The 27,846-nt window shown below is 33.9% G+C and overlaps 1 protein-coding gene across 1 annotated transcript; it reads left to right on the top strand.

Annotated features, from left to right (window-relative positions):
* On the top strand, window positions 1-27,846 carry Tsp74F (Tetraspanin 74F). The gene is made up of 7 exons (XM_014360701.2): window positions 1-247; window positions 18,763-18,903; window positions 22,543-22,737; window positions 22,952-23,122; window positions 23,199-23,291; window positions 25,991-26,131; window positions 26,370-27,846. The coding sequence occupies exons 2-7, from the start codon at window positions 18,826-18,828 to the stop codon at window positions 26,412-26,414; spliced, it is 723 nt and encodes a 240-aa protein (XP_014216187.1). The 5' UTR covers window positions 1-247; window positions 18,763-18,825; the 3' UTR covers window positions 26,415-27,846.

The raw sequence follows: 27,846 nt of genomic DNA, 5'->3' as shown, positions 1-27,846 counted from the left end.
CCGAGCTCCCAGTTCGACTCGAGCTACAGCCTCGACCGCGCGCACATCCACCTACTTCGGGCCCTCTCTCTTTTCTGCCGACTCGCGTACCTCTTTCACTTTCCGTCCGTTTGTTCGTTTCTTTTTTTCTTTAACATATATATACTTTTTTTTTCTTCTCCGTTGTCTCCTCGAGACGGCGTGCCTTTTTTTGTTCGTGTGTATTTTTGTTGGTGCGTGAATAAATACGTGGATACGTACACCAAAGGTGAGTACATTTTTCTTTTTTACTGCCTTTCATGTGAGTATGTACGTGTGTTATACGCTATGTCTGAATGAGATTTTCGTGGGAGACTGATTTGAGATGGTGGCCGGATATGAAACCTAACGGATAATGTGCACGTGCTTGTTTGTAGAAATGTTCTTTTTTTTTCCCTACGAAAATCGGTAGATCGGTAAGGTTTTTTTGGGATCGTCATTCTTAAACTGCATCAATGAGATTTCAAGTGTTCAATGAAAATGAGGTCACTGAAAATCCATGAGTAGTCGCTGAAAAAATCTGCGAAAAGCTCAATTTCATTGATGAGTCAGTGAAAGATCGGTAAATTTCACTGATTTTTATTTCGGGAAACTTCAACAAACAAATAGATACACGCGTCTGCACACGTAAAGCTTTGGTAGATGATTTACGAGCGAGAGAGAAAAACGCGCTGAAAAGCACACCTTGGAGTCAAAAGACCAAACTCGCGCGCTTATCTCCGGTTCAGCGAAACCGATTGTTCAAACGAACCGTGAATTTCTTTACCGATTTCTCCGATGCCTCGCGATCCAAAGTCTTTCGCGTCATCCTTTATTTTTCAATTAACATCCCATTCAAGAGTCTACCCTCGACTCAAGCTTGGATGATAAAACACACGTGCACGTGTGTAGTGTACACAGGCCGCGAGAAGCGATTAACAAACGCCGCGGCTTCAAAAGTAGGTTAAGAGAAGCTGCTGCCGACGTTCGCTCACTCATTCGTTTCTGCGGTGATTGTATTTTCCATTTCGAAGCGCGCCACGGACGCTGTTTTTTTTCTTTTTTTTTTTTTTCTTTAATTCCTCGTCTACAAACATATTTTATACCTATACTTGTGTGCATTGTCGGCATAGCGTATTATATAGAAACTGCACGCACTCGCCGACTCTTTCATTCGTCTTAACGTCCTTGAGTCTATGTGGTATGATCTCATCTAGGGGTCACGAATTAATGTCACTCTGCGTACGGCTGGAAAATACCTTTGTCCGTTTTAAAGTGTACGTGTGCAGTATACAGGTTGATACAATGATTTTTTTGATTTTAAATGTTTTAATCGATGGATGATGGATTCAGTGATGGATAATGACAAACGTGTGGTCGAGGATCGAAAATCGAAAGATACAGACAGTAATGTGCATATTCACAGTAACTTTTAACTTGTAGAGAAACAATATTTTTTGGATTAATCACTGGTGAACTACTTCATATTTAATCAACGCCTAGTAAATTTATTAGGTGTGTCGTTTGAATTGTACGCAGCCAAAGTATAAAAACTAGAGGATTCTTTCATATATTTACAAATATAGTATACGTATAACATTACTACAAAAGAGAGTTGTATACTGTATCATATTAGCACTTTAACTTCTCTAATATCCTGACATAAGGGGGCATATTTTGAATTTATACATTCTAAACGTAATAAACACTCCTGGTAACAGTTCCAGGTAATAACAAACGAAATTGACCTCTCTTATGCTGAAGATTACGCGTATACGGCACTTCAAAGCCAACCGACTTGGATGTAAGAAGAAAAGTATGTGTTTTTACGGTAATTTTAATCGTAAAATCGCGGTGAAATTGAGTGAAAAACCTGCATAACTAATAACGTGATTCACTGTAGGGTAATTTTCGAGATGACTTGTTCCTCAAACTCTATCTTATTTTACCAATGAATCAGAATTTTTTTAATTTTTCCAATTTTACTGTATAATTACCACAGTTATTTTCTTTATATACACAAGATTATTCAAAATTACCTGCCTTATAAATTTTCAAGACGTAGCTAAGCTAGTTTTTAATAGTGTTTATTTTAGGCTAAAATGCAACTTCATCTTTCTTCCTTACTGTAGGACCAGTTAAGAAGTCAATCATTTTTTTTTTCTTCACAAGTCTTTCAAATTTGGAACGGAGGTTGAAACCTTTACAACGAATCCTAAAGCAAGAAAGAAAAAAAAATTATACCCATACTTTGGTCCAGAATCAACACTGACAATAGTTTACGTCTCAAAAATCCAGAGATCAGAATATCCTCAGCCTTATGTAGTATACACTCGTCCTTGCAAGATAAAAATTTTCTTAAAAAAATTCCCGCTTCGATCGCTGAACAATCGCCGTCCAAAAATCCCCAGCGCGAATCATCGTCGACAATAAACACACGGTGTACGCATGACGGCGGCTCCAAATAGATTATTACGATCGAGCTCGTGACGTTTGCATCGAATGATTCACTTCGAGGGTGGTGCGAGAACAATTTCGCCAGCACCGCCGCCAAGGTATTTCACGGATGGACGTGCTTTTTCCTCGGTGATTTTCGCGGTGGACACTTCATGCGGAGACGAAAGCTTTTTTGATATTTGCGTGTTTGTTTTGTCAAACGGGCACCAGAGTGTTTGGAAAAAAAACTTGTCGAGATGAAAGTATGATTACGAAATGCACATCGTACTTCCGGTTTGGCTTATTTGTAAAACACTTGAATTGAGGTTTGCGTTAATAAGAGTCACTTACATCAAATTAGTGTTGGGGTCAACGTGCAAGGTAAAAAAAGATCAATTAAAAATTCGAAGTTAGCTAAGTAGGTATGTGGAAAAAGGATATTAACCCTGGAAAATTTAGTGAAGTAAATTTTAGAGCTCCTACAAAAAAGAGACCGATGTGTAACATGAAAAGAAAGTGATTTTGTACATTGAAATAATATCTTTTCAGATCGCCCATACTCTGTAAATTATTCACAGAAACTTGGAACAATGTTTCGGCTTCGTTCTACGTTTCATTTAACTCCAACTGAGATAGGGTTTTTTTTTTACCCTGCGATCGATTCTATCCAGAGTTACTGTGAAGTTCCTTTCCTGGTACCGAAAGGGTGGAAAATTGTGGGGAATTTTGACTTGGTGTAAAAATTTTTTTCAAATCTCTAGCACTTTCAGTATTAAAACAAAAAATTTCTGTGGATACGGAGGGTGAAATCGTTCAAGGACCAAAATAAAGATGGACTCGAATCAAATAAACTGTAAACATTTTTTTTTCCAACACAAATAACATTTCTTCTGTGTGTCCCAGAACAGCTTTATCGATCATTTTGGCGTAAAATATAATACCTTTGTAAGTTCAAGGTGCAAAGCTGCAAAGTAATGAAAATGAATAGCAACGTCACTGGTAATTTTAGGAACTGATACTCGTCCACGCATCCATGACTCTATTTGACTAAAATCAACATTAGCAAACAAAAAAAAGTAGCAACTCACTTTTGCCTTTCCTTCCTATCGTGCTTCGACAAATCGTTACTCGAAAAAAAAAGCAAGTTCACCCCTCGTTACAACGTCTGAAATCAACCAAATGTCAACGACCCTTACGAAAGACTCAACAAGCAAATACAAAAATTTCTACCTCTTTCTCTTCGTTACCATACAGTACAAACGGCTTCTGTGTAAGCTTTAACGTTGTCACGGGGGTGATATTTTACCCACGTATAAAAAGTGGTTCGCGTGCGGCAAATTCTTTTTTTTTTCCCCCACATTTTTTTCATACCCCAGCGTAAGCATATAGTAACCGTACAAACCACTAGTACGTGTTGCTCGCACGCAATCACTTTGTTTTTCTATACATCTATCAGCGAGCACACAAAGGGACGATCTCAGGTCGTGTCTTTTTATTTGCAAGTACACGTGCTTCATTTGGTCGATGGGGTGCAATTTTCGTGGTCACTACTCGTGCATGTGTGTGCGTGGATCTGCACGTTACAGGTTACACTGGTGGCGACGGGTAACGATTTTTCCGCGTGTGTCCATCGCAGAAAAGAAATGCCGGGGCGATGCGCGATACTTATCTCAAGGGCGTTGCACTCGTTTTCACCCCCTGTTTTTTACCTTGCATTCGCCAATGACGCGTCGGAACGATTTTCTTGCGCACGATTTCCGTGGGTAATTTTATGAAACTAAATTTTGCTTTTCCACGAATTATAGGTGCTTGTAACGAGTTTATTTTTCCACGTAAAGTAACAATGCTTTTAAAATATCGAAACTATAATTTAGGGGTTACTTTAAGGCTAATCTGTTTTACTTTTTGTTTTTTTTTATTCTAACTTTTTTTTTAGTATGCTGATTTAAAAACAAAATTTATTGGAGTAAAAAAAAGTATGTGGGTAGCGAATGAGGGCCTAATAGACGTATAATTATAGCTGTTCGAGTACTTATCATGTTATAAAAAGTGAATAACAATTTTTTTTTGTTATTATTTTTTTATTATTAATATTATTATTGTATTGTGATTTTATCTTGAACAATATTATGGATTTCAAAGGCCAAATATTTAATATTTTTTTATGGTACAGTGACGAATCTAATAGATATTGTTATAGATTAAAGGCTGTGCGTGCCAACTTCCAAAATTAGTCAAACGTATACTTTCTCAATTAAAAAAAAAGAAAATTATTTTAATTAATTTTTTTTTTTTTATCTCACCTTAGAGTTGAATTTATTTCCGTCCATACTTAAAATTATTCTTTTGAATTATTTTACTCTAAAAGAACTGCGTGATTAGGCTAGACTTACAAAATGCCGAATAAATTTACTTCATTGGGTGACTCATCAATTTTTTAACAAGAAAACTTATGAACTTAAAAAGATTTAACCAACGTATATACAGTATCGTAATATAATTGGTAAATTATAATTACCGCGACAATAAGCACGATTATAATAAAGGTTTATTAGAGCTTATGAGTCTTAGAAAAGCCTTACAAAACAAAATAACAAAAATTGCAGTATATATAAAATATTATGTAGATTTTTTGAAACATTTTTGCTTTTTTAGAATATTATCTTTTATATTGTTATTGTTATTAATATTATTACCATAATTATTATTAGTATTGGCATTATTATTCTTACCATCTTATATGTCTTCCTTGTTTCAAAAATTTCAAGTACATGTTTGAAAGAAGATACTGGAGATAAAGTTAATTACTTAAATGTATAAAAATGAAGCATTAAACAAGAAAAAAAGAAAAAAAAAAAAAAACTATAATTGGTATTGATACCATTTTGGGCATTTATCAACACGTAGTAGATACTGCTTCATAATTCTCCGTATAAAACAACATCAAATATAATTTGAAGGAAAAGTAGATCGATTATCAGTAATAACCGTAGAGAAAGAAAGTACCCAAATGAGTATGATATTAAATAATTTTGTGATTGAACCAGAACAAGGTACGAGAGATAAAAATCAAAATATTAAATTAAGAAGACTTACCTTCTAACAATAAAAAGCTTTGTATTGAACAAAAAATTCAACGTAATAAGTATATATTTATCTACTGAATTACCCCCTTTTGAAAAATGCCTGTCTATTTGAATAATATTTTTTAAATAAATTATTTTGCCAACACAAATAAAATCAGAGCTGATTGAAAATCTTATGAAAAAAAGGAAAATTTCATTATGCCATCCTATTCTATCTCTAAAAATTGATTATCAAGTGGGTAGAGCATTTTACTTCGGTGTGAGATTAATACCGATAGATCACATGGTTTCTTGAGCGAGTTTCATTAGAAAACAATTAACTTCATTAAATTACAGCAACAAGTTCAAAATAAAAAATTGTTAAAGATGATAAGAATTGATTAATTTATTATCTTTAAGAAAATAATCGGATAAAAAGGTGTTTGTAGATTGAGTCAATATGAAATTAAATTAAGCGTAATTTATGCGTGTTTTTTTAATTTCATAATGCCTCTAACATACGACACGTAGGCTTTTATTAGAAAATATTTTTAAAAGTAATCTTACAAAGCTAGTCACACAACCCGATAGCAATATTAATATTAAATTGCGTAAATAAAATTTTATTACGTACGGTTGTACAGACAAAAGAATGAGGGAAAGAATGCAGATAAAATTTTTTCTTGGAGTAGTTTAGTATGCTCGTTGAATTACATAATATTAAAATATTCAAAAGTTAGTGTACCGAACTATACTAAAAAAAAATTTTTTTAGGTCTGAATTCTAATCGAAAAATTAATACAATTTTTACATTTTGTAAGAAATTTCCTTTTTAATAGGGCATAAGGCATAAACACTATTAGTTTATTTCATGAATATTGAAAGTGTATCTCTTTGTTTTCTTTTTAATTTAAAATTTAAAACGCATGAATAATATAATTTAAAGAAATCCAACATGAATATTCATGTCAGTGAACTAGTTGTTTTTGACAGGCTGTCATTTAAAAATATGAGCATTGAATAAATTCGTGAATAATAATTAGATTCCCATTTCTCATAAAGACTTATGGTATATTTGTAAGAGACGCATATGTTTTGTCCAAAATTTGTTTTTACCGAATACCCAAGTTACGGTGACGGTTGCAACTCTTTGCAACCATAAAAAAATCTAGAATCTCAATTGCTACAAAGAACCTAGTGATGTCTCCAACACAACCACGTAACCGAGATTTGCTCATCGGCATCATTCTGACACACAGCTGTTTTCTCTACACGTGTACAGACGCAACGGCTTTGTCTTGAACCAAATTCAAACGCCTAACGAATACAAAATAATGTCGTCTCTTTTTGTGAAGTAATCGCTCGATTTCGCGTGCACGAGCCCGTAGTTCTCCCCCACCTGCATTTGTTTCGATTTTTTTTTCCTCGTACCCCAACATCTGGCTCGATCCCTTTGTCTCGTTACCTTCTTCATTTTCCCATGGCAAATTATTTACGGATTGTTCCGCCAATGGAATTTTAATTCGCTGCAAATCAAATGCATGAACGTAAATTAAGGTTGAAATAATATATACGTAATCGGCTATCTGGTATTTTAAAGATAATTTTTCAATCTTTCACTTGAGCAAAAAAAATTGTTATCTAATAAATCTTATATGAAATGAAAAAATACTTGTAATAAACTAATTTCAGCATTTATAATAGTTTCAAAAAAGCGTTGCAGGCAGTTTTTAATAGCTTGGTTAAAACATGTAGATATATTTTTTTTCATTATGCTAGAAAAATGTTTACTACTTGGAATGTATGCATTAAATTAGTCATTGGGATGAACAAATGTTGTAATAAATTTTAAAGAAGAAAGAAGACGCAGTATGAGAAGGAAAAAAAAGAAAATTACATCAGCCCGCGTCGAGTGTATACCAAGTGCTTTTATGTACGCGTGCCGCACCGCCGCACGACGCGCAACAGCACTCGGAGGTCGCGCAGCAAGTAAGGATAACGAAGCGCGTCAATATTGCGCAACGGCTCCCCCTCTCGCGACTTGCGCATTGTTTCGTTGATTTTGCGCGTCCCGGTATGACGTGCGCTCGTGACGACCGGCTGGGGAATCCACGACATACGGTGTTCTCCGCTGAGTACGAGGGAAAATTGTGTGTGCTAACGCTTATCTAATTTTTGATTATCGTCGTACGCGCTTTTCGGTGATAAATCTTTACTGCCGGCGGAGGCCTATGGTTTTTTGGGACTTTTGAAAGTAAATTATTATGAGCTACGAGACAGGTGTGCCTACGAGGTGTGAAGGTGTGTTGAAATCGATAGTCTTAGGGACTGGACGATACGGTGGTTTTGGAAAAAAATAAAAAATTTAGAAGTATGTGGACAGACAGTTACGGATAGTACAGAACAAAAAGAGTTTATTTCTGAGTCTTTTTTAGAGGCACATCTTTGCAAATAACTTTTTTTTGTTTCTGAAACAGCTCAAAAAGTCTGATTTTAAACTCTGATTTTATTTATGGCACTATTTCGCCTCTTTTTTAGGGGCTTTTTGATGCATTGTGTGCCAACCTCATTCTATGCAATTTTTGACTTGTGAATATAATTTTTATAAGATTTTTTGGTCTATTTTACGAAGAAAATGTTTTTGTCCATCTTAAAAAAATTGAGATGCTTAACTGAGTAACGTTTTAAAACTATTAAAAAACATATACTTATTTCCGAAAAAAGAGTACGAAAAAACGATTGCCTCAAGAAATTTGACAAAAATCATCATTATTTTTTCATTATCTCAAAAACCGTGATGGATTTTTAAAAAAATGCTTTAATAATACAGATTATTTCATATTTATGAATGTTCCCATGTTTCTTAAATCTGTTTGTCCTCAGTGATAATACTTTTCGATTTTGGGCCACTCCCATGGCTAGAGATTGTTTGTATGACCTTACTCGTACCAAAACAACCAAACAACAGACCACGTACTTTTGGTTTTAATCCGTATCTCCGGACAAGCATAAAGAAAAAAAAAAAAAAAAAATCCACCGATTCAAGGAACATAAGGAACGACCTTACATATATAATGCCCATCAAGCGCCGGCTGCAGGTGCACGAGTCTCTCCCTTTCTCTCGGTGGGTACATTATGCACACGTAAACACTTTCCCATGAGATCGCACATATACGACCTCGCCTCCCGCGGATCTCCAGGTGCACTTCACGTGCGGATTCGCGCGCCCATTACTTTCGCGTTGCTCGGTTTGATAAATCGCGCTTCCGTCACGTCGTCCGCGTGTGGAGGGAAGCCTTGGGACTCCTTTTGACGAGGCCCGCGCGCTCGAGAGGAAAGTCGGGCGTTTTTTTCTCGCCAAGTGAAAGTTTACGAATTCTCTCGTTGGGTCCAGGGGAGCGACGGGTATTATTGGCTGTCGTTGAGATGTCGGGCTTGCAGACGGAATTTCAAGATCGGTCCAAGGCCGATTTGCAAGCGTGGGTTGGCACTTGCTCGCTTCGTACATTTCTCGTTACTAGGAAGTACCATTTTTTTTCTTAGCTACCTTATTTGTTTCTACTTCCAGCACTTGAAAGAAACTTTGTGGAATATTTTTTTTGTAGCATTTGATTTTTATTTTTTTTTCTCAACACTTTGGAACCTATGTTTTTCGAAAAATATGATGCGTCAAATTTCGTGGGAACGATTTTGTTTAGCGCGCTGTTATTACAGTGGTGGTAGAAAAAAACTGTATCGCAAAGTATGATTGCCCACCTCCGTTCGGATGATTCCAAAATCACTGCGCTTTGCTTGGGACGACGAAAATGGTGCTCTTCGTTACTGGGCGAGAAATAATCGTGGTTTCAGGGCTACGCGGAATTTTTATGGAAACTTGGCTTTTATATTTGCTACGATGATTGAAGCTTCGTTAGATCTTCGGTACGCTTTATCGCGCGATCGTGGTAATTTTTTTTCCTTTTTTTCTCGTACAAACTCTTGAGTTGACAGATGAAGGCTGTATTAATTATATATTTTGTAAATTATGTAGGCCTAAAAAAATGAATACTGAATGGTTCATTTGTGTTATTTATTCTCATGAAAATTGATAACATCGCTGACTAGTATGACTTCACTGAATATTAGCTTTACGATATTCTATATTGTATGCTATGTATCACACTATTTTACTATTTTTTATTTTATTTCTCACTATTGAAACGCTTTATTAAATAACATACATAAGACTGACTCAACAAATTTGATTGCTTTCATAATTTTAATATTTAAGCTACATCACAACGACGTACATAATTATTTTATAATTTATGTTACTATTTGACAATGTGATATCCATTCAAACAACATGCTTTCACTTGCATCAATAACATATACACATTCATAGCAACTCGTGTAATGACACAAATAACCAGTTCTTTGTTTACACAAACGATGCACATCGCATAAGGACACGTGTAGGTATACAAACTCGGATTCATACAACTGTACACATCTGTATCGATTTTCGTCAAACCAATACAATGTACGAACGTTTGTAAGTTGACATTGGTGAAACCGATGAGATCAGCTACAAATGTTATTTCATTTTCTATTTTAGAAATCGGGAGATAAATAACATCCTGAAGGTTTGTGTTGCGCGAAAATGTGTATAGTTCATTTGTTAACTCCTTCATTTAGGTTATTAAAATATGGTGGTACTGTCAGATTTTGTATTTATTAAAAAACAAAACGACGTTTCGGCCGTTTAGACAATGTCCCGGCCCTCATCAGGTACAAAAATCTATGAGTAATAAAAAAATTCTTTACAATACAAATTTTGGTAAATACAATAAACGCAAATTAAGGGAGTTGGGTCGCTCCCGTGGGGAGGTGAAGGGGAGCACGTGTATGTTCGTAAGGCACCGTGCTAAAGTCTGCTGTACTAACCTAGCCTAAAAATATCCGCCCTTTCGATTTCAGAAAATGCATTTGTGTTCGACTCGCCAGTACTCGTTAACGTTTAAATAAAATATCTTAAAAAAATTACAGAATATTCTTCCAGGTATCTCGTTTCTTATGGTATTAATCAAATAGCCTTAATACTTTCTCTATGAGAGATAAAAAATAAGGAGTAAACGGTATAGTCAATCTGATCTTCTTTTAATAAAAGTGTGCTATAAATTTTCGAAATTAGAGGTTTGAATGGTATATCATTAAAGTATAAAGTCTCATTAAGGCCTATACCAAGTTTGAGATCATAATTTTGAGTAGAACAGCTTCTAGAAGTGATTTTGTGAAAAGCTATCGTGCCACGTAAAAAGTCGAGCTGACAGCAAACAGTGTACTCAGTGCGTCCTTGTCTGCCACATGAATGAAGCATACAAGCAGGAAACCAATTTGTTTACGTTTGTGCAAATATCTCCATAACTGCAGACGCGATTTTATTGAAACTTTGCACGTATGCGAATGAAGTTGTCATAAATAACATATTAGTTTTTCAAAACATTCTCATCGCTGTGTCAAGAGTAATAGGTATTTTTTTACAACTTTTTTGATAACTTACATTTGAGCCCATGTTAAAGACGAAATAGGGACACTTCATAAATTTTTTTCTCGATATCTGTAGACGCGATTGTGCTCAAATTTGGTGACTACATCCACGCAATGTTTTTGTACAACATATATTTTTTTAAAAATATTTTCATCGTTAAGTGATTTTTCACCCAACTCCCTTAAGTAAAATGTATAATATACCTCTGACTATTACAAAGGGAATGTAAAATCGTAATATAGTCAGAGTTTCAAGTTTCGTTGCTTTTATACCCTGCAAATACACAAATGACACAGTATACGCATATAATACAATTAAATAAGAATCGCAAGCAGTTCCTTGTGAGACACACGTGAACAGATCATGTTTTCTTAGTACAATAAATGAAAGGGCCCTCAAATCATGTACATCAAGTTAGCCTCTTTTCTTAATTGACTTTACGAGAGACTTGTAACAATTTTTCAATTTTTTTGTATCTTTTTGTCTAATAATGTTGTTATTGAAATAATGTATATTAAAAATTTCAGATAACAGGCGCTTTTTATAATTTTGTTCTGTGTCTAAAATTTGTATTTTATCAAAATTGAAGTTGTGTGTATATTTAATGCTATGTTGTGGTAGTACAGATGTATCCTTTTTTTCTCTGTGTCTCTTTTATGTTCTGCCATTCTTAATTTTACAGCTCTCGATGTTTAACCGACATAACAGCAGTTGAAATTCGCACATGGTATGTGGTAAACGACATTATTTTTATCGAGTTGCTCGGTTACATCTTTTCCAAGTGAAAAGATCGAATTCAATTAATTATTTAAACTGCATACAAGATCAATGTGAAGCTTCTTACAAAAATGTTTAATAGGATCGTGCAAGTGGAGAGTATACGGTAATGATCAGATAAGTTTATAATTATTATTGTTTCTATTGCAAATGTCAATCATGTTCATCTTTTTTAAGGTATTTATTCTTTTGTTCAAGAATTTATCAATAATTTTTTGAGAGTAGTTGTTAGCTAGCAAAAATTTATTAATTAATTTTAAATTACCGTTATGAAATTAAGTGTCTGCTCATTGAATGGAAAAGTCTACAAATGTGTTAATGATACCTATTTTATGTTGTATTGGATGGTGGGAGAGAAAATTCAAGTATTGACCTGAATGTGTGGGTTTTTGGTACCAATTAGTTAGCACTGTGTTATATTGTTAAATGATAATTTTCAAATCTAAGTTATTAATATTTAAATCTGTAAGTTTCAGTGTGCATAATTTCTTTGACGTATACGAAATGATTCATTCATGCATCGGGTAATATAAACAACTGTTTGATGTAGAGTCTATTTTACAACAGAAAATACACTATGTGCATTTCAAAGGGAAGATTTATTTTAGAGGATATGCCGTACTGGCTTACAAGAGTCAAAATTTTATAGCCCATGGCGTGAGTGCTGCTGTAGCGTAAGAACATTCAGGCAATCGCAAGCCAGCACATTCTTTAAAATAAATTTTTTTATGAATGTACAAATGCGGTATCGTGTAACAAAATCCAGGCAATATAAAGTAGTGAACATTATTTGAGTTGATCGGTATTTTATTTCAATGTAAGTAACGGTGGTTGAAGCGCAATCAGTATCATTACTCAATAGCTGTACAAACGAAAGTAGTACAAGAAAAAGCCAATTGTTTTACGGATTTTTTGATATTTATGGAACAAGTGTTAAAAGTAAACACTTATTTTGTAACACTAAGCAAAAATCGAATTTGTGTCTTTTGCTGGAAGAAGTTTTTCTCACTATTTCAATACAGCATTGAAACGAGTTAAACTAAAGTTTGTTGTAAGGTACAAGGAATAAGGAATATTTAACTACTCTTTCAAACATTTCGACTATTTTTTTGCCTCATTTGTTAAGTATTTCTTTAAAACTTATCGTGCATTGTTTTAGCTGGAAAAAATGTTACAAGTTGTCATTAAAAAAAAATTAAAAAATTTATTACACTATTCAGAAACAATAATACTTCAAACAAATTGAAAAAGAAGTATCTGTACTCAAATTAGTGTAGGCATCGTTTTTTATGCTGAAAAAATTTTTCTCAAGGTGAGCGTTACGTTCGTTGTTGGCAAAAAAAAAAAAAAAAAGAGTGAAAAGCCATACACCACGACTTTGATTTCTCACGTTTTCTCTTGGAAAAATTTTCGTAGGTGATTTTTTTTTTTTTCTTATGAAAAGCTATAGGAATGCACAAAAATATTTCACCTCGAAAAATGCAGGTTAACAAGTGATGATTTCATGAGATTTTCAACGTCAACTTACTCACGCTGCTTACTTGTTACTACCTGTCAAAAATATTAGTGACAAGACTATTCCCTGAATTTTTGTCTCGTTAGCACTTTTTTTTTTTAGTAGAGCAAATCTCATCTCTCATGTCAATCCTAACAGAAGACAAGCGTGAACGTGAGTGCTAAAACTTTGTACTCCGTGATCCGAGGGCGTTTGTTCTCAGTTGCAGTCCATTGCCAAATGATACAAGGTAAATGTCGCTAATCGTGAATATATCTCTTTTCATGGAATATGAAAATTCATGTATTTGTTATGCAAGTTACTTGATAAAAAAATTGTGGTAGACGTATATCTTATTTATCTTTATAAATTCACAAGAAAAAACTCGTTATTCATGTAATAAATGACCAATTTTAAAAATAATTCCATACATAGAGACAAGGTCGAACATAATCTATCTTTTGAACTGTACATATTACGGTATCAAACTCCAACGAGTAAATTTATATACTTCTAGTGAACAAATAAACGTTGTAGTTATTTTTATTAAATACAATAGTATTATGCATGGGAAAAAAACTTTAATTATATTAAAATATTATAATAAATCTGTGTTTTTCATTAAGTTTTATAAATAGGGACATAATTATGAAACAATTAGTACAATATTACATAACTACGTACAATTAAGTCTTATAATGTTTTTATAAAACTAAGTTATTTAACAATTAAGAACCATATTTTAAAATTAAAATAATAATTTATAGTGTACTGGCAGAAACCAAAATTTCTCTCATTAAAGTTTACAATTAAAAAAAAAAGAAAAAATCAAAGAAACAAGTATGATTCTAATTGTGGTCGTAAGGGACATTTAACTTAGAGATACTTGCTCATTTTTTGTTCCTTTACTAACTGCAGACCCATTTTTTCAAATTTTCCGTCAAAAGAACATCATCAAGATATAGATCTCAAGCTCCTGCACTTTGAATTACCGCCACATTATTTTCATTCGCGGTAAAAACAATACAGTCACACCCAAGAGAATACAGATAATCGGCAAAAAATGAAACACAAGTATACACGATCAACGCTCAGTTTCTCCGAGCTGAGCGATGGCAATGGGAGGGGCGTATGGATAGCATATAAGTACGAGACGTGCCACTCTACGCATTGGTGTACGCGTAGCCTCGAGATGCACTCACGAAACACCTGTATTGTCCTCGTTATGAAAAAATATGTGATACATATCGCGAATCGCCCCACTGCACGACTTGTTAATATACACCGCACGCGTCTCTCGTTGGGCACAAAAGCGCGATGACGAAGACGGTGAGGTCACTGTTCTATAGAGACACCACCTTGTCGCGCATATATTTATAATATATGTTCATTTTCAGCGAGCAAACTACGGTGTAAATACTGTGCTGACAGAGAGAGGCTGTGTAGAATGACACGCTGCTGATGGCATGTAGAAAAAAAAAATAAAATAAAAAATAACAATTGTGACAATGCGCTTCGTGACGTTTGCATCCGTAGTAAATGTATCTTTATTAATCACACGGTAACGATAACAATGCACTCGCATGGCAGTGCCGTCACGAGTAAGTATTGTTACGCTCTTGTCCTCTTTTCGGAGCACCGAGAGCACACTTGGTGCGCTCCATCGTGCAGATGGAAGGCTCAATTTGGGCACTTGTCGAGCCTTCGGGATTTTCAATGAGCCACCACTTGAAAAATCTGTTTTACTTGCCGTATCGTGGGAGATTGGTCCAACGAGGATTTATTTTCACGTGCACTTCTGACACCAATTGATGAAATACAGATGAGTCGTGTCACTGATGATGCAATGAATATTCTTATGGTGCTGCAGTTGGAGTCAATCGTTTGGTATGAAAAGAGTACGTGATGGTATTGACTCTCGATGCGGTGTAGAGATGATTCGCGACTGATGAGTCAGTGGATATGCGTATTCACTGATTCATGTCATATGTTGGGAGTATGAAAATACTCTCAGCGTTTGGATTTAAAAAGCTGGGGAAAAGAGAAGTTTTTTCATACTTTTTCCGAACTGTTTATCGCGAGGTAGACACATTTAGGGATGCGTGGTTTAATCGGGATAATGCGTTAGATGAAAAAGATTTTTTTTTTATCTGTTGGCATCTACAAAATGATCCAATGTTGTTGGTAAATATTTTTGCGTTGCATTACAATTATTAGATGTTCTGCTTATTTCAATCAAAATTTGTGAATTTTTTTTTCTCTAAGAAACCATACGAGAATTATAAACACAAAATAAAATACATCTATAAAGACAATCTGACTTGAAAAAGAATACGTGATGGTCATTTAGAGATACCTAATGGAAATGTGGTTCCCAAATCAAGCTGTAACGAACAGCAAGAAAAAAAAAAATTAAAATGTTCTCGCATTAATATGAGAAATACCGACTCACGTAAAATAGTTTCAATTTTCCTAATACCCCGTGGATACTATTATGTTTCCGTATCGGGTTTAAGGTTATCCAGTGGCTTGAAAGAGAAGCTCAGCATTCATTATGTGGGTCAAGAGTAACTCGCTCGTGTGGCTTGTGAATAATTTATTTTTATTGTTCTGACTTTCATTATGTTGCTATTACAATGATTATTATTATTGTTATTGTTGTCATTATAACTATTTGACAAAAATCTTGAGATTGAGCTGTTACTTGGTTGGTCAGTTTTTAAAACAAATGAATAATTGAACGAATAAATGATTGCAGAGAAAGAATCAACACATATATAGAACTTGTTGAATAAGTATATTGTAAAATAACTCTAAGTAAGTAAATAAATTGGTGTCTTGGCTCGATTTTGATTTATTAAAGATGCGTGACTAAAATAATCATCGAAACAACCATTTCTTTTTTCAACCCAATCCACCACAACTAAACTGTATTTATCTTTTATTGCTCAATTTTTGCAACGAGTGGCGAACTTTTCACAAACCTAGTACAAAACATTGAAATGTTAGCTACTGTTCCAAAATATAAAAAAATGTTCTTCTGAAATATATACCTCTCAAGCTGAATCTTGTAATATATTCATATTGTGAAAACGTACAGACATGCACAGTTTATTTTGTTCCCTCGAAGCCCGCGTAAGCCGATAATCTTCGCATAGGCACTTGCTGCCTCGAATAGCCGCTATACGAGTGTGTGCTTGCACAACCAAGAGAAAAGTAACCCAAACAGTCCGTCCCAACTCCCGGCCGTAAAAAGTTTTTACACCTTTTTTCATTAGTAGCCTATTGACGGCTGGTGAAAGCCCGACGTCCGAGTGAAACTCGGAAGATTACCGCACGACAATGTTTTGCTGTTTGATTGCAAATAAAAGAAAACGGAAAAAAAAGGAAAGAAAAAATTTTGCATTCGTACAGTCTTGAAAAACCGTCTACCATGAATAACCTTGTCAGTGATAGGGAAGCAAAAAAGTTAAGGATGGTAAAAAAAAAAAAAAAAAATTTCACGTACGTTCAGCTATCTGGAGAACGGAATATAGACTCCACTGGTATATTGTACCCCTGCAAGAAAAAAAAAAAAAGGTTTTTCAGGTCGACCTTGGCGCCCGGCCCTAACCCAGTTTTTTGCTCTCGACTAGCACGCGAAGAACAATTCCTGCTCGTTAAGGCGCGCATCGCGTCAAATTTAAAGCAGGCCCCCGTGCACGCTTTGTGAATTTAAAGTGATGGCTAGAACTATGCCTTCTTTTTTCTTTTTTTTTTCGTATCGTCCTAGAAACAAATTCTGTCGTTCTTAAATGTGTACAAGTAAGTTTTTTCTTTTCGTTTTTTTTTTTTTTTTTTTAAATTTAAAAACCTTTTTCGACCGTCAGACAGCACAACAAATGTATTTTGCATCAAAACAGCAGACTTGGAATGGGCGTAATATCAAAATTATCCGGGAAAACAAGCTCACGGCGGAAGCGCTTGATTGTATAATTACCTTCTGTCGTGAGCCTTGTAAAATGAAAACTTTGAGCGCGTGTATGCATATGGATGATGGCCGATCGCGATTGCGTCACTTACTGCCGGTCTGGGAAATTCGTGCTCCCCTGATGTGTGGCGATGGTCATCGTTTTTTTCTTCGTATTTTTTTCCAGCTCAAAGTATAACATAAGCAGCGGGTGAATCATCGTGTTCGACAACAACAACATTGTAGTGTGTACATAATAGACCAGTCACGTATGCACGCGTGATCAAATTACTGACGCGAATTTATTTTATTTTTAAGTTGTGTATTTTATCGTTCATGAAGCCGTTTCTGTTGTTTGCTCGTTTGAATATCTTGAGAAAAAGTGTTTCTGAATCCATTCATTCCACTTTTTATGCTAAATCAAAAATCTCGCACGAAAATTATATTTAATTTTTTTACTAATAACACTTGACAACAGTCAGAAACGGTATTTTCAAGTTGCAGGATGCGTTCGATACTTACCGTTCGTTCCAAAAATGTACAGACAATTTGATACATTATGGAAACAACAGACTACTCAATCCATAATCAACAAAAACTTCTTTACAATTTTGAAAAAATAATTTCGATAATATTCTTTTACGTACACAAGTATCAATATAGTAGTAAAAATGAATAAAAGTAACGGCCAAGCAGAGGGGTCCTATAGAGTCAAAGGATAATATTTAATGCAAACAGCTTCATTTTCTCCATTTCCTTACCTGTTTTTATGTGAATTAAATATATTTTCCATGAAATAATAATTTAAAAAAATTATCTGTAGTACAACTACAGTATTTTATATCATACAAAAACAGAAGAGTCAGTTGTCACGGCGTGCATTTTGACTATATCTGTATTCTCCATAAAAGTGGTGAGAAATCATAAAATACTCTAATGACCCGAAAAAGATTGTGTGGTATTGGACTCAATTTTCAGTTTTCTGGTATCATAAGATATTACTTGTCAAAGAAGTGTGAAACTTGCACCAATTATTTTTATTGCCAAAAAACTTGGAATTTAATGTTCCCCTTGTGTGAAGTCTTATTAAATGATACAATACATTCAAATACCCAACTAACGCTTAAAAGCTTCATTCGATAAAAAAAATTTATCTGACATTGACTTGAAATCGATCCTTAAATAGCCAATTAAGATTTATCGTGGTGAATGGGTTTGTACTCTGTAGTGCTGCAAAAAAAAAACAGGAATTGTCAAAGCGGTAAAGCTGAGACTCATCCTCTTCATTTTTACCGACTTTTTGTTTGAGTACACCCAATTACTCATTGATCAAACGCTTGACGTTCCTTGAGTGTGAAAAAAAAAAAAATAAACAAGTCCACGCGTGACATAATACGTTTCCTCATACCCGCAGAAAAAAAACTCGTTTGTATTTCCAGATAAGCTATATGTAAACGAAAAAAAAAAAGTTAAATCAAAAATACATAACCACTTCTCATGTTTGATTTTGCAGGTGCAGGCGTAGTGTGTATTTTCCATAGCATACGCGAGTACATTGTGCAACAGTCGAGGTACGATGGGTTACGACACGGAAATGGACGGTTGCGGCCGCTTCATGAAGTACTCCCTCTTTGCAGTGAATTTCATCATATTCGTAAGTATAACGCGACTGATAATATACGGATGGATTCGTCATTTGCACACGAAATACGCGGGTTGACGGCAACCTTGACGCAGTTTTTATGTGTGCACAGGAAAAAAAAAAAACTTGGAAAACTTATTATCGTTACTTTGGCTAAATGAGTCACCGGAAAATTTTCCTTAGTTTTAATGATTGTGACAATGGACAAAATAAAATTATTTTATATGTATATAGGATTATCGTTACTGCTTTTTTGATTTATGGTATTGAGTAGATTTACTTTTTTTTATTCATCGATGAATAATCTATGTTTTTGTTATTGTTTGTAATCACATGCACAACTATACAAATTATTTTAACGTTTACTGAAGCCCTCTTAATTGTAGAATTGACTGAGTAGGAAATTTTTTTTTCTTTTTTTTTTTATTCAAGTGTAATTTTAACTACACGTTGTAGTATTACTCTCTAATGAATTATTCACGTGTATTTTACAAAAAAAAAAAAAAAAAAAATCAACGGTACAAATTATGCGACTCTAATCTAGTGATATCGATGAATCAGTAGATAGATGAAATCTAGCACACCTGTGTGTATAATATGTGTTCGTGAGTGGAATTTTCATTTATTGACAAGTTGTCTGTTAGCTTACGAGATTTTTATGTAATGAATGTTCAATCATGAATCGGTACGTTTTTCTTCGTCGATTGATTGAATTTCACACGCTTTTAATTGTAGTGCTTACAATTTTTGGAACAAAGTTCTTTAGGTTGCGTTATTCGGGGGGCTGGAATTTTAAAACCGACAGATTTTTTTTTTTAAACGAAAGTGGTTTACTATTCCTCTCAAGTTTCCTCCCTTACCCCGTCCCCCTCACCGACTGTTCTTTATACACTTCCCCTCTCCCCACTATATATGTATATCTGCCAACCGTCTCGTACTCTTCTGCATACCTTTAATTTTATTTTCACACAATAATTTTTATTTCGCTTTGAATTTTTTTCTTTTAAAATTTTTCCAATAAAGAGATTTGAACCCTCGACCTCCTGCATATGAGTCCATTACCTTACCCACTCTGCTACGAGCGCTGCCGTCTATAAAAAATCGATTTCTTGTACTTATGGTGTGGTTCGTAACTGAAATATTCCATTTTTACATGCATTCACTGATAATAAATTCGATTCATAATAAATTATATTTGTATTTGTTTTCTAAATACTTATTACAAAAGAAAAAAAAAAAAAAAAAAAAAAAAACATGTGGAATAGAGTTGAAGAATGTATCAATGTTTTTTAAAGACGCTTATTTCGAATTCGACAAACAAATTATGTTACAATATCACATAATTTCATAAATAAAGTAATTCATTAAATCAATCATAAATGAAATGAAATAAATACTAACTCCAATGGCTGTTGCTGTTAAAAACTAGTTTGGTGTTAGTATTTATTGCATTTCGTCCTACCCGCTGTTATTGGAGTCATTAACATCATTCAATCATAAATGAATTATGTAAGATCATTATATAAATATATATCGAGTTTCATATCATTTTATTTTGAATTTGATAAACAAATAATGGCCCAATGTGATTGGGTTATTATATAAAATAAAACAAAAATTGTATTAATGGGCTATAAAATCGCAAAAAAATAAGCGAAAAAAAAAATTTTTTTTTAAATAAATGAAATGAAATAAAATTACCAAAGACATAAATAAATACAATGGAATGAAAAAAAATAAAATAAAAAAGGGAATGAAAAAAAAAAAAAATAAATATGAAAATAAAAAAAGAAATTAAATAAAGGAAATACAAAACAATAAAAAAAAATGTAATAAAATTAAATATGAAAAAAAGTAAAACAAGAAATGAAAAAAAAAATATAAAACAAGAAATTAAAAAAAAAAAAAAAAACAAATAAAAAAATTATGAAGAAAATTAAAACAACAAACCAAGGGGTATTCATGGGTCATCAGACCCACGGTAATAACGAAGTTCTTTAAATATGAGATAAGTGTAGACACAATTTTTCAGGTAACAAGAGAGTCGCCAGACCCACAGAAAGAACGAAGCTCTGTAAACGTTAGTACTGCATTCATGTTGTTTACTAAAACAAAAACTTGAAAGACGAATAAAAAAAAAAAAACCCAATAGTTTACTACTCACGATGGTTGAACTTCGTGAGAACGTCGTGCATAAATACAGTACTTACGAAGTTCAACCATCGTGAGTAGTAAACTTTTTTTTTTTTTCTTATTATTCGTTTTTCAAGTTTTTGTTTTAGTAAACAACATGAATGCTAACGTTTACAGAGCTTCGTTCTTCCTGTGGGTCTGGCAACTCTCTTGTTACCTGAGAAATCGTGTCTATACTCATCTCATATTTAAAGAACTTTGTTCTTACCGTGGGTCCCATGACTCATTAATACCCCCTAGTTTGTTGTTTTAATTTCCTTTATAATTTTTTCATTTGTTTTTTTTTTCTTTTAATTTCTTGTTTTATTTTTTTTTTACTTCTTGTTTTATATAATTTTTTTCATTTCTTGTTTTATTTTTTTTCATATTTAATTTTATTACATTTTTTATCATTGTTTTGTATTTCCTTCATTTAATTTCTTTTTTATTTTCGTATTCATTTTTTTTTTTTTCATTCCCTTTTTTATTTTATTTTTTTTCGTTTCATAGTATTTATTCATGTCTTTTGTAATTTTATTTTTATTCCTTGATTGTTCATCAGTCATTGTTTACAATCATTTTTCAATTTAATAAATAAGATACCATTTTGTTTTAAATACTATATAGGGACTTATTACTAAGTTTCAGGGTTACTTAGATGCAAAAGTACACAAAGAATTTAAGAATTCAAAATAAATTTAAGGTTCATTTGACATTATCATCTGTATCTGTAATTTCTATGTCTCAATTACATCATTTTCTTTTGTGTTCTTTCTTTCTTTTTTTTTTTAATTTGCTCAGAGATCGGAGCCATTAGAGTTGGAAATATACAACCTTGTAACAAGTGCTGTTGATTGAATTTTCATTCCATTTTGAATTAAGATATTTATTATACTTAATCCTTAATTCCTTTGAATATTCAATTCATTGCAACTGATAGTCATTCTTCTATACTTATATCCCCTTTCAGACTTATGTCTACATCTTTGACGAATTTCCATAGATGATTTACATACCTTTTCTTCCAGATTCAAGCTATATTCTTCCTTATCAACCCTTTTCTTTTCGACAAAAACTCTTTCACCTTTTCTTACGTATCTTTCCATTTCTTCACCTTTAATAAATTTTCAAATGCTTCCAGTTGCTCTTCATGCAACAACTTTTTGTTTTGTTTTTAAAAACCATTCAAACGTGTTGTAGTGGTAAAATGTTTTTGCAAAGGCTCTGCTTAGCTTAATTAAATTATATTCATATCCCTGTCAACACATTACAATCAATACAAATACTGTCATGTATAATATCTTTTTTTTTTTTTAATTCCCATTAAGTTATCCCATTGCATGAAAGTCGGTCTCAAATGGTCTTGGTAACAGATGAAATTCCCGCAACCTTTCGTAACACCTAGATAAAGAGAAAAAAGTGAAAAAAACATGGTCTTCCCAACTCTCAAAAAGCGATCAATCTAACGATACCTTACAGATCAGCGGAGTAACGCTAACTGGCCTGGCGATCTATTCATTGGTCGAAAAGGTGAACTACGTGAGCGAGCTCACGGGTAACAATCTGCTCACAGGGACCGTCTACGTGCTCCTCGTCGGTGGCATCATCGTCTCGCTCATCTCCTTCTTCGGCTGCCTCGGTGCTGCTAAGGAGATCAAGTGCTTCCTATTTATGGTGAGTTGTTGCTGTTGTCCATCCCTTCTTTTCTTTATATCCTCGTCTCGTTTGTCTTTCTCGTGAAAGAACGATTGCATCGGCATTCCCGTGATTCTTGAAACTTACAGAGAAAAAACAAATGACGCACCATAATTCCCTTCGTCACGTATAAAAATTAAATACACTCGCAACGCGGGACTGTGACTGACAATCGATGTCGTTCAATTTGCAGTACTTCATCATAATCTTGATGCTGTTCGTCGTCATCCTGATCGGGGGTATACTGGGCTACGTATTCCGGGAGAAGTTCGTCGACACTCTGCAGCAGCAGATGCGCAACTCGATGCATCTGTACAAGGAGAAGCGCGAGATCACGGAGGCTTGGGACTACGTGCAGTCGAAGGTAAGCGTATTTTTGGACGTAGTTTCCAAGCATGGGAGTAACGATATGGTGATTTTACTTGGCTTAATTTCTTTAGCTCCACTGCTGTGGAGTCGACAGCTGGCAGGACTGGTCCAGGTATCTCAACGAGGTGCCACTCAGCTGCTGTCGCGAAATGACCGAAGGAAAGGTGCGTCCATCAACATTAAGTTCTTCCTTTTCTGTTCCCCCTTTTGTATACACTGGAGTGTTTCATTTATATCACAGACTTAAAGTTAAATTTGTCTTGTTTTATTAAGTACAAGTGCACGTGTGTTTGAGAATTTTATTTCGAGTACTGATAATACTTAGTGTTACATAGTTGGTGTCTTATTTCAGAACGTTCCGAGTATTTAACTATTCGGTGTTTTAAACATTGGAAATCAAAATGCTTGAAAAGTAAAACCATCAGCATTAGATTTCTATCTTATTAACTTTAAAAGATTTCAGCATTTTATTGTTGAGAAATTTAAGTGTTTTATCATAAAGTGTTAATGATTAAAGACAAGTGTTGTAAATGTGTGGTTGTTTCAAAGAAAATTTTGAATATATTTTTAAGTTCTTCAAATTTTATAGCCAAGTGGTGAAATCAAACACCTTTGCTATAAAGTCAAGTGTTTTCAGGACTAAACACTTGAACCTCCCATCTTTGTTAAACCCTTCCATCCATTCATATAGGTGGTTCTGCCGTAAGTGGCTCCTTTCGTATCCAGGTTTCATGCCACTACATTCAAGCTGATACATTGACTCCTCGATAAGATAAATAAGAAAATGTAGTCAAAATGTAACTTCCGTACCCTTGCTGAATTTGGTGCCACCAGTCAAAAATTAAAAGGATTTTTAAAAAATAACAAATTTTCGGCAAAAATCTACGAAATCTTAGTTTCAGCGATTCTTATCGCTTCTATTTAAACAACTATAACTTTTAAACGGAGATACTAAATGAAACGAGATTTTTTTCAATCAATAGGGTTTAATCTTAGCTTTTATTTTATTTCGGTAAGAACACTTTAACCATACAAGCAGCTTAGCTACACGCATTATAAAGCGACATATTTTTTTTGAAAATTGACTACAATTGACTTTTACAAAATACCATATATCCTTTAATCCAAAAACTTTTTGTAGTTTAATCGCACTTGATATTCGTTGTGGATGGTATTTGAGGTACAACTACCATAAAAAATAATTTTTTTAACCAACTTTTTCTTTTAACGATTCTTCGAGGCATTTTGAGCCACTTAAAACACAATCACCCATATACTTGTTTTGAACCTTTTAGACATTAATAAAAATAATAGTTTAAAAAACTAAAAAATACGCTTTTATTTTGAAAGCTTATTCATTATGAAAGAAAGCGTTGAGCGTTTTGTCCAAAAAGGGTAAAGATTACATAAACGCTCTATGCTTTCTTTCATAATAAATCATAGTAAATACTTAATGAAGATGATTACCTATTTATAATCATTTCGCATAGGTAATTATTTATTGTTCATCACGAACTGAAATTGTTTATTTTTACCTGAAATCTAATGAAGATTTGGCACAGGGAAAACTCTTGAGCCATCAAACTTAACGTCCAAATTATTATGTGATTTTTAGTGCATGCTAAAAGCGTGTTTTTTAGTTTTTAAACTATTATTTTTATTTTATACTTTTTAGTCTTGTAGATGGTCAACCCCCCCAGAGTTCCATGTAGGGGGGCAAAGTTAATTACAATAGGGTTGCGCCTGGTGTCTTAAGGTGATGCTAGCGACATAATATTTTTTATCACCCTCATACCATTTAGACCTCGATGCATATCCTACCTTAGCTTAGGTGAGATCTCATAGACTAAAAGTCCAATCTTCATATTCCTCTCGACGAACCTTATTGATTGATACCCATGACATGATAATTTGGTAAGAATATGTTATTTCATATTATTTTCAGCAAACCCTTTTATTCTATACCTAAATCATAGGGCTGCATTTCAAATAGCTAATCTGCCACCTTGGGACGGCCACCGTGTTAGATTTAGGTCACGTGATTATTTTTTTCGTATCCCATTCAGCAAACCCTTTCATTAAATATCTATATCACGAGGGTTCATTTCAAATAGCTAATATGCCATCTTGAATGTCTGCCATATTGGATTTAAGTCACGTGACTATTAATTTGTATTCCTGACAGCAAACCCTTTCATTTGATACCCATATCATGGGGGTGGATTTCAAACAACCAGCCCGCCATTTTGGGGAAGCCGCCGTATTGGATTTGTAATGAGATTTCTTAGCTAGTCATGTATTGTCATTAGAACTCAGAGCCTGTACAAAATTTCATTCTAATCGGAGACCGGGAAGTGGGTCAAATTAAGATTCCAAGATTTTCTTACATACACAGTTAGTTACAAGTGAAGCTAATAAAAGCATGTTGAAAATAAAGAAATTTTATGTTATAAAAGTAAATGCAGCTAAATATAAATAATTTGAGAGATAAATTAAACACACGAAGCAATATATAAGGTATGCGATACGTAAAATCCTTCAAATCCATGTTACATTCATGTTGAGCATTGATCGTTATAACACACTCTTGTACAAACTTCTTGTGGGCATTCATCGGCTTTGATTTATCTCCCAACTCGTACACACATACCTTCATATTATACACAAAGTAAAAAGCTCCAGGAAATCACAGAGGCATCTCCTCCCCCTTTTTCGATCCTCGAAGGAAAGGAGTTCGCTTTCACCTGCCGCACGTGCATGTATCCACGTATACCTCAGTCCCATAAGCACAGCATTCGCTTTCTCACGAGCGTTACGTATACGCAACCTGCACACGTTAACTAACTTTTGTTTGCCGTTTCAGCCGATCATCTGTAACCGGTACATGGACTCGGTCAACCAGTACAACGCGTACCCCTGGGGTTGCGTCGAAGCAACCAAGACCTTCATGCAGAAACACGCTGCCGTACTTGGTGGTGCTGGCTTCGTCGTTGCTTTCCTTATGGTGAGACTAGAAACTCCTTTTTTTCTACTTTAGTGGTTATTAATAAAAAAGCCCTGTATTGCTTGCTTGCATAACTTTTTAATTTATTTAACTATTTTTGATGCTACTTTCCTCTTTCGATGGCTCATGTCCCTTTCACGTGTGTTACGTGGTATACCATTTGGAAATACTTTGCCAAAGGTCTTGCTAATCGATTTATCGATGGACCACAAGTACTAATGTGTTTCATGAATTTCAGTTCATCGGGATGATATTTTCCTGCGCGCTATTCAAAATGATATAGTGAGACAAAGCATGGGAAGTATAAGCAGGAGGTGAAATGAAGGAAGCCACTACCAGCAACGCGGAAGATGAAACGATCTTTCCAATGTCCGTCCATCGCGCGCACAAGTTGCGAGAAAATTTACGACGTCCGTCAACCATATGTCGATCGTCATGATATGACCCCCATCAACGCGAGCCATCAACAGTTTTAAATATGTTACATATTATACATTCGTAAGGATCTGCAATTGAATCTCGTTTACGAGCCAATGCTATGATATACATATATATGTGTGTTTGCACAATTGTATAACGTGTATTATGATGTTCTTGACGTGTGTGAATTTACAAGTAGCCGAGAGACTTTTGTTGTTGCTACTGTGTTTCTACGAGTAATTTACGTAAAGAGACCTTTTTGTTATTTGACATGAATTTTTCTGACGTGACTTTCGGTATTTATGTTTTTTTTACAGCAAATCTGCCGATGATAATGCTTACTCTTTTACACATGTAAATTCATCCAATTGAAAGATGTTTGCCAGTATCATGTGATTGCAATATTTTTTGAGAGAACACATACCGCATTTTTTATGAGTATATCTACAATTTTTTACGTAAACAAAAAGTGTTTATTTGTAATCGTTAATCGTGAGAGTAAATATTAAAATTTATTATTGTAGTGTAATATCGTTGCATCGTTGCTTTAATTGATTTAACAGTAACGAAAAATGTTTTTGTACAGTTTTTTTTTCTTTTTTTTTTTTTCTATTAGAAGCCTGTATAAATGGCTAACAACTGATTGCTGTTTTTGTCTAAATAACATATTATTGTAAAGAATACAAGAGTTACCACGAGAATATTACATTTTGTAAATGCCAGAATTACTTTCTACGTGAGCCGCAACTGAACTATTTGCAATTATGTTTAGTACAAAATTAACTGTAGTATCTGAGTTTTAGTACAATGATGAGTACTTTTGGCAAGTTATTTTATAAAATGAAGTTAGGAACAAACAACGAATTAACGTATTCTTATTGAGTAAGAAAATTAAAAATATACTGCGTATAAAGTATACTATTATTTTTTCTGTTTTTGCCGTGTGAGACTTTGTTCAAATTAATAAATTTTACATTTCAAGTATTATATATTCATTGTTTATGTAGGTATCTGACATTATTAGTGAATCCGAATAAGCTTACATTGCCACTTCTTTACGTAACTCCGATGTAATGTCTATTATCTGGATGCCGTGTTGTAATGTACGTTTCAGTGCTCACGAAAATGACGTGCAATCACGTTTATCTGTAACCTTTGAGACCCAATTGCCCAGTGTTGTAACTCTGCTTTCGAAGTGATGTACCTTTTTAAAAATTTTAATGTCGATACCTCGAGAATTTGTAAATATATTTTGAGAATTTAGACATTAAACGTGTGTTTTTAAATTCTACAAA

The sequence above is a fragment of the Copidosoma floridanum genome, unplaced genomic scaffold (genome assembly GCF_036245765.1).
Source record: "Copidosoma floridanum isolate Cflo_tuat_1 unplaced genomic scaffold, Cflo_Japanese_pri ptg000004l, whole genome shotgun sequence".
NCBI lineage: Eukaryota > Metazoa > Arthropoda > Insecta > Hymenoptera > Encyrtidae > Copidosoma > Copidosoma floridanum.
This window is presented reverse-complemented; position numbering and strand designations above follow the sequence as displayed.